At 45.5% G+C, this 8,632-nt stretch overlaps 1 protein-coding gene across 1 annotated transcript in view; it reads right to left on the bottom strand.

Moving 5' to 3' along the window:
- Window positions 1–5,119: 5,119 nt before the first annotated feature.
- The window catches only part of Nckap1l (NCK associated protein 1 like), a 43,963-nt gene continuing 40,450 nt past the window's right edge, over window positions 5,120–8,632 (bottom strand). The window contains exon 31 of the mRNA XM_028781099.1: window positions 5,120–5,647. Coding sequence (XP_028636932.1) covers window positions 5,516–5,647 — 132 coding nt within the window. The 3' untranslated portion in view covers window positions 5,120–5,515. The remainder of the gene's footprint in view (window positions 5,648–8,632) is intronic.

Below are 8,632 nucleotides of genomic sequence, written 5' to 3'. Positions count from 1 at the left end.
ACACACTCAGGAGCGCCCAAGGGCGAGCGCGCGCACAGGCGCCCGGCACGAGTGGCTGCTGCGTGTGCCCTTGTGCGCGGGGGGGGGGGCGGAGAGAGGGGTAGTGCGTGTTGACAGCTCGCGCGGGCGGCCCGCAGGACTTTGTGTGGATGGTGGGGTGGTTCCCCCTGGGTGTGTTCAGAGTTTCTGTGAATGCGCGCATGTGGTCCCAAGATTCCACGCGTGGCTGGTTGCCCGCGTATCTTCGGTGGTCCTTCTTTCTCCCTAGAGTACAAGGCCGTGGGTGGAGTAAAGCCACAGCCTCAGAACCTAGCCAGGCCAACCCCCACACGCCGCGCTCCGGTCTTTGAAAGGAAAAGTTCTGGTGGCTCTGAGAGAAGCTGGCATCCCACAGCTGGCCTCAGCTCCCACAACCGGGTCTTCCGGACCTGCCTCCGTCGCCCGCCCCACAGTGCCTCCTGACACCCCCCTAGAGAGAATTTCTACGTATTTTAAAGCTCTGCAGATCAAGCAGCCCCCATGCCTTCCTTAACTACCCAGTAACTGCACGCAACCAGGAAAGCAAGCCTGATAGGTAGGCTGGCCTGCAGGCCTGCAGGTCGTTCCAGCTCACTTCATTTTATTCTGCCTTCAGAAAAAGAAATATAAGGGCTAAAAGCCCAGTGTAGAACAGTCTCTCTGCTGAATAAACATTTTGTGAAACAAAGGGGTAGAATTTGAACTCAAGACTGTGTGATAGGGCAAAACCTATTCCATTCAACTCTGTCCCACCATGGGAACCAGTTGTTTCTCTGTTCTCTGAATGAACACCTACTTTGGCACTGTAGAAACTGTCATGCAATCTGCAAATAGAAATGGATTCACTGACTGCTGGTTTTCAAACAAGCCACTAACCCAAGGTTCCAAAATGTGAATTTTCATTTCAAGAACTCTGGGGTTTGGAAGGAGAGGTGATCAGGAGGAAACATATATTCTAAACTATGGAGTGGAGGCTCCTCTTTTCTCAGGCGAAGGAGGAGAAAGGATCAGAGGAGAAGTGCTAGACTCCCATTATGGAGAAACTGCAAGAGAAACAGTCACTGGGAAGCACAGAGGCAGAAGGCTACAGCAGAGTTGAAAATAGAGCCAAAAGTGACAAGTATCTTGGGACCTTGCCTTCCGTCAATCTTAACTTCAACAAACATCACTGTTCCTTCCTCTCCAGAGGAGCAGTCACAGACCAGAGACCTCAACATCTGAGACTCTATCAGTCTTGCACAATGTAGTTTACAAAATTTGTGAGCCAGTTCCTTTATCAACCAAAGAAGAGATTGGCTGGAAACTACACAAGAATTAATTGTGAGTTAGGATTAGAGTTAAAATGCTCTAACTCAAAAATTTCATTAGAACTAAGGAGTTTCCCAACATAGACAGGCTGTTCAACTAGAGTTGAAAGGAAAGAAGGGTTCCAGGGTGTACTTTCAACATTTCAACACAACAACAATTTCAACATGTCAACACAATGGCATGCCCAGCTCTCCTAGCCTCCCAACTTCTGACCCTTTTAAGAAAGGAGTCATTTGTAGAATCTATCCACCTCCCTTTCCATTTAACAAGAAAAGTGTGCCCAGAAGAAATAACACAGTCCCACAGAGATAACCTGTAAGTCAAAGCCAAGTCTATTGGCCCTTTTCCACCCTTTGGCTTTCACTTTCTTTAGTCACATGTTCTGGTATTCAGCTTCACCCTCCTCCCTCTGGCTGAAGTGTAATCACGGTTCAGTTTTATGAACTTCTAAAGAGACTAGAATATGAAGGTATTCTTGCCCATTTGAGGAGTCAAAAAAAAAAAAGCTATTCTTCTCTCCCTGTCTTTTCCACCTCTCCTCCCCTCCCATACCTTTTCTAGGCTTTCTCTCCAGCCTCATCGCCCTCCTTCCTGTTCAGCTTCTGCTGAACTGCCCTGCCCCTACCCCCTTGGAAAGTCTGCCTCCTCACACACCTTGCCCCACAATCCCTTCCAACAAGCTCAGAGTTTGATAAAGACCAAAAGTGATGCTTTGGCAGCAGGTGACGGATGGATGTGATCTGCCTCCTACAGGAATGCTATTTAAAGGGACAGCCCCACAACCCTCTCTCTCCAAAGTGACAAAGAAAAGCCTGCTCTTCAGTCTCTACCATGCTGCAAACTCAGCTCAAGTTAACTTCTGACTTCCCCAATCTGCAACCTGGCCTGCAGCTCCTGCTTCCTATTCAGGTGGGAGGGAGAACACTTGACAATTCACTGAGGTGTGGGGGCTGAGGGGGGGGACTCATCTTTACCTCCTCTGATGACAGGTACTTGGGAGAGGCAAGAGGCCTTGTGGGGAGGAGGGCTAGAAGAACATTCTTCCCCCAACAACGTGAGCACATTTCAGCCATGTGCCAGCCTCTTCACAAAGTCAAACTTTGTGAGGGAAGAATTAACTGGTCTGGGTAGTAGGGTCTTAAGATTAAGAAAGTTGGTCCTTAGCTGGGACTGCCCTTGCTTCAGGATCTAGTGTTCAGGACACATTTATTTCTTTCTTGTAAAATGTCAAAGAGAACCCCTACTTTCCTTGTCTGGATCTCAGGCTGCACCTCGAGGCTGCCCTCTTTACCTGCTTCCTAGATAGAACAGCATAGCAGAAGAGGCAGCATCCCTGCTGTCCAAACCAAGGACAGCACCTCAGCAGGCATCTCCCCCCAGGCCTGGTAAGAAGAATAATTCCATCTCACTACTGCAAGGAAGCTAATGGGGACTTAATGAAAACACTACATTAATGAAAATACTGAGGCTAGAACCAATTCTCTCTGCAAGTCAGAGCAATTAGGGTCAGCATCACTCCTCGGTTCTTTGGGGGTCTAAGTTAAATGAGAAATCTCAGAGCAAAAACAGTCCATAGTTGATCGTGTCCTAGGCTGTAAGAAGTCAGAGATCCTCCTCATTAAGGAAGCAAATACCTGAAATGCAGGTGCATCCTGTTTTTTCCTGCATCCCTTCACTTCTGGTCATTCATCTTTCATTCCTGATGGTAAAATTAGTGGCATCCTTACCTCTCCTCTATGCTCCTTCTACAGTTTTCTCAATTGTATACAGAGGCACCCTGTCAGGCAGAAAGTCCAGGACTAAGCATCAGACTTGGGTTCCAGTTCAGTACAACACATGGCCTGATTAAGTCATTTATTGTTGTTAAGTCATTTATTGTCACTTGATGTTTCCTGACCTGCAGCATGGAAGCCTTCCCTGCCTAGTTTGCAAAATGACTGTAAGTATAGAAAAATGATTTGGAAAAGTATAGGTGGTAGATAAATGTGTGGGCATAATTACACGTCTGTGATAGGAGATTATGTCAAATTGCAAAAATTTAGCAGTGGAAAACAAATCTGTTGATGTGGGTGGGTTGCGAGGGAAATGGGGGTGATTATAAAATCTGTGTGGTAATAGAGTTAGTTACTCTGTGCCTTGACTGTCACAGATATACAAGCTTGTACATGGTGGTGCTGCATATACATACACAGAGAACCAGTATAAGTAAAACTGCAACACCTAAATGAGATCAATGAGTTATGTTAATGCCTCATTATCCTGCTTGGATTATGAGATGTTACCATTGAGTGAAATTGTGTGAGGGTAGACAACAGGGTCTTCCTGTATTACTTCTTACAAGTATATGTAGATCTTGATTTTTTTTTTTTTAATTAGCAAAAGGACATTTTCTCTACCTCTGTCGCCTACCTCTCTTGCTGCCCTCTGTGAAGTTCTTTGTAGATGATTCTCCATGCACATGAAGAAGAGGTCTCTATGCCCCCTCAAGAAGAGGGGCCAAAAAGAGATACAAGAGTGTAGGGTCAACAGGGTATAATGGTCTATGCCTAGAATCCCACCACTTGGGAGGCTGATGCAGGAGGATTCTAAATTTGAGGTTAGCCTGAACTACATAGCAAGACCCTGAATCAAGAGTAAAGAGAAGATATGTCATTGACCAGATACCCCTGAGCCTTTCTCTCCTCATCAGCTGTGCTTGTGGTATCAGCTGGTCTGACACTAAACCACCCCTTTGCACATAATGTCCTCTTCATAGGAAGGAAGGACAATTAGCTGAAGCATGAAGCTAGAATCTCCATTGCATATATCCTAAAGAGCAGGCAGTTGTTACTAACAAAAATGTTTGGTTGATTATGTGTGTTAAGTGAAAGAAGTATTGACTAACCCCAGGTCTGAAGAAATAAAAAGCAAACATCCATACACAATCCCAGCTATCAAATTGGTTTAATGAAAGCTGGATGGTTTTGCTGAAAGCCAACAACAATTGCTTCCTTTTCATAATGGAAGCATGGGCACGACCCTAATTAATCAACTGGCTAATTATATTTTTCCCATTCCAACTATGCTGGACCTGTGACACATGATCTGTTACTCCAGCCCTTCCTCCAATGACTGTGTGAATGAAGGATGGGGTTAACTGCTTTCTGCCATGGAGTTACTAAACCCAGTTAGTGCTATCTTAAATGCCCCAGGCTCTGTGACACTTGAAATTCTAATTAGTGCAGAAAATGGCTAAGTTGAAACAGCTTGTACTCCCTCAAGGATCCCTACTCTTGGGCCCTCGGACCTAATGAGGTACGTGAAATTTAAGATCTACAAGAGAAGTCCCTGCCTGTAGCAACAGCTGTACTCAGGCTGACAAGGGGATTAGAGGTTAAGTTAGTCCCACCCATTAGGAGGTAGAATACCCCCCTAATGGTGTAGGAGGGAAAACCCACATGAGTCTGTTTCACTTGGCTGTCAGATGATCTGGATGGTCCCTCTCTGTTCTGAGCTGTGGAGACACACAAGGAAAAGCAGGCAGGGTGAGAACAAAGGAGATACACTTTTTACCCACAGTAGGTAGGAGAGTAAGCTGGCCAAGATACCTTTGGATGACACTTTCCCCTTGCCCCAGTGGAGAACGGAGTCAAGGTGAGAAGGACCAAGAGCCCTTAGAAGAGAAGTGGGCTCCTGTGCTGCCCTGCTGCAGAAGGAGCAGGCTGGACATTTGCTGAACACATTTGGAAAAGGAAAAGAGGAGATAATCGTCCTAATGAATGTGCAGGAGACAATAGCAGCTCCAGCGGGAGGATTATAAGCTCATTATGGTTTAATATGATGATTGATCATCTCTGCCTGCCAACATTATCCTAGAATAGTGATGAAGGTCGGAGAGACCCATGCCTGTCAGAGCTTAAGCTGGAGTCACCAGAAGATACACAATATGCTTATAGGTCACTGTTTGTTTTTTTTTCATGGTTAAAAATTCATACATGTGGTTCCACACTCCTTTATCTATAAATTGTCCTCCATGGCCTCGGCCTGTCTTACTTATCCATGATTCCTCAGCCCTGGATATTCTTCCTTATCCCTTTCAGTTGTGGGGCCTGACATGTCTCTCCCTGGTACCCTCCCATTCTTCTCCCCTTTTGAAGAAATGGCTTCAACTTTCACTGCAGTATGGCTCTTAGCACCCCCAAAGAGCCCTTCAGTGGGAACTGGCTGACAGACGGTTCAGGTAGAAGGTCCGGGAAACCTCCCGATAGGCGTTGCGTAGTAGAACGTAAGGGAAACAAGACTCCAGCATGTCCAGGGTCAAGAAAGGTGACTCCTCCACCACCTGAAACATACAGCCAAGAGGTGAGGACTCCCAGAAGGTATCTGTGACAACAGTTTTCATCATACAGGTCCTAGGCCCTTTGCAGCTCTGAGAGTTCAAAGTGAGCAGATCTGACTCACTCTTCCCCTACACTGGCTCTTGATCTGGCTCCCCAAGGCAGTGTCCTCCTGAGCTCCATTTCAATGGCCCATCTTCTCCATCAGGGATAATGTAAAGGGCACAGAAACAGAAGGCAAGGGAAAAGAAAAACAAACAAACCATTTTCCTAGAGTCTCTCCTGTTCTGGGTACTAAATCAAATGTGGGGAGCATAGGCTCGAGCAAAGACAGACAGCAGTGCTCACTCATCTCAAAGCTTTCCTTACAGCCAGAGAAACAGTTACCACTGCAGGCCGGGGGTGGGGAGGGTGAGTGGGATTGGAGGGGGTAAAACCACAGGGGCCCTCTTACACTGGGCTGCGGGTTCCTCCCTCTCCCAGCAGAGCACCTGGGGAGCAGTAAGGATGCTACATAAAGGACCAGGCATGATTAATTAGTTTAATTAGAAGCTTTTATGCTGTGGCAATCCCAGCAGTGCCCATTGCTAAACAGAAGATAGATCGGATGCCTAGATAAGACTAAGGGCAATAGTAAGGCTGTGAGAATGGGCAGAGATGCCATATGCTCAAAACAGCAGCACACCTAGGGTTGAGCTGGGTTTCCATCTGGGTGGAAGAAGCAGGGTGTATTTCTTTAGAATTGGTTCACTCAAGAAATCATGTTCCAGAGTGGAGTCCCACATCCTCTGGCAATCCACACAGTGGCCCTTCCCCAATAGGTCTGGTACTTCAAGTTCTACAGATCCACTAAGGAAATAGAATCTACCATGTCTGGTGTCAAATGTTTCTACCTCTCTCCAAAGATGCTTCAAGTTTTACATTGGTAAAATTTTGCTGTTTGCAAACACATTCACACAGAGTGCGCAAAATGGCCTCAAAAGAGCAGCAACATAGCCTAGAGGAAAGAAAATCCTCTGTCAAAACCACAGCCCTAGTCAGATGTTGTGACTCATGCCTGCCATCCCAACTCAAGGCTGAGGCAGAAGGAGGATCATGAGATTGAGGCCAACCTGGGCCACATATTGAGAATCAGGCTATCCAAGGCTGCATAGCAAACCTTGTCTAAAATAATTAATTATTTAATTAATTTAATTAAAATAAAAAATTAAGATTAAAAAAATTAACTAACAAAAATAAACTCTGAAGTCCCAACCCAAAGTCCAGTAACAGAGGGAGTTCCTTGCTCACTAGATTTCCAACCCTCAGGCAGCAGAGGCAGTCAGGTGCAGAGAAACCGGTGATAGTTTCAAAAAAGAGCTACTGGTCCATAGCTTCCTATTCTCTGTGGCACTGAGAACAGCCCTAGACTGGAGGCCCAGAGACGAGGGTTCTAGTCCCAAATCAGCCTATATATTCTGAATCTCATTCTGCTCTTCCACCATTTCTCTACTATCAACCTTTCAGTCTCAGGCAATAGCCAGGATCTGGTGTGGCTCTGACATCTAAGTTCTTGATTCTGAGAGTGCCATCTCTTTCCCCAGGAACCCATGCCAGAAACAGGCTGTCAACCCTGGGGTGGGTCATGCTCAGGTTGGACAGTGAGAACAGGAAGACCCCAGGGAGGGAAGTGCTGGCCAGATTGTGGGATTACACAAATAGCCTTTTAACTCAGAACACAGTGCCTTCCCTGCAATCATCTCCAATTTCTCTGTGGAAACATTTGCATTTAAATTGCTTTGCAGCAGCTAGTCCCTCAATCTTCACCTCAGCAAAAAGTGCCTGGTCCTGGCTCTGCTCCTGCCAGGCCTACCAGGGACAGGAACCTCCCCATCTTTTAGGGCAGGCTTGGAGGTGGAGATCATGGCACAGGAGGTGGGGCCAAAAGTCAATTCACAACACAGTCACTTCCCACTTTCCAGAGGAAATAGAGGCACACTTAAGTCGTCCTGAAACAAAAATGAGCAGCACGCAGAGTGCTCCATTAATTGAGTGCTTAATGTCTACAATGCACTTCCTCAAATGTCTAATTCTAACCATGCCATCATGGATAGAGTACCATGCTGTTGCTGGGCATGAAGACATACATCTGCAATCCCAGCACTCAGAGATTCAGGCAGGGACATTTTGAGTTGCAGGTCAGACTGAGCAACACTGTAAAACTGTCTCAGAAAGAAAGAGAAAAAGACAGAAAGGAAGAAAGGACAGACAGAAGGAAAGGATGAAGAGGAAGAAAGAGAGAGAGATCCAAACGCAGTGCTTTTCTAGCATCCTTCCTGGAGCCCTCACACACCCTACACATGTGTACACACTTCAAGTTAATTCTTGCCCCCTCCCATCATAATAAAAAACAGGTAGGCCTTTTTCCAGCTGAGACATAGATATCACTGAAGGCCTCAGTCTTTAAAGAAGGGAGCCTGAGGGGTCAGGTCCCAGGAATGCCTGTGTCTATATTTCTAAGCCCACATACCACATTAAGTTAAATTTAAAAATAAACTGGGTATGATGATATATGCCTGTAATAATAGCATTCTAGAGATAGAGACAGGAAACCCAGAAAATCAAGATCATTCATGGTTACGTATTGAGTTCAGACCTGCATGGGACACATGAAAACCAATAAATAAATAAATAAATAAATAAATAAATAAATAAATCTATTTTGTCATACTTTCAAAATATACCTTGTATATCCATTGAAGTCTAAGACTAAGCTAAGAATGCTTAGACTGGGGCTAGAGAAATGGCTCTGCAGTTAGAAGCACTAAATTTTCTTCCAGAGAACCTGGGTTCAATTCTCAGCACCCACAAGGCAGTGCACAACTGTCTGTAACTCCAAGATCTGACATCCTCACACAGACATACAGGCAGGCAAAACACCAATGCACATAAAATGAAATTTTAAATTTTTTTTTTAAAAAAAACTTGTCCACATATTAGGGCTAGAGATA

The sequence above is a fragment of the Grammomys surdaster genome, unplaced genomic scaffold (genome assembly GCF_004785775.1).
Source record: "Grammomys surdaster isolate TR1022 unplaced genomic scaffold, NIH_TR_1.0 374, whole genome shotgun sequence".
Classification (NCBI taxonomy): domain Eukaryota; kingdom Metazoa; phylum Chordata; class Mammalia; order Rodentia; family Muridae; genus Grammomys; species Grammomys surdaster.
The sequence above is the reverse complement of the archived record's forward strand: the minus strand, read 5'-3'. Positions and strand labels throughout refer to the sequence as shown.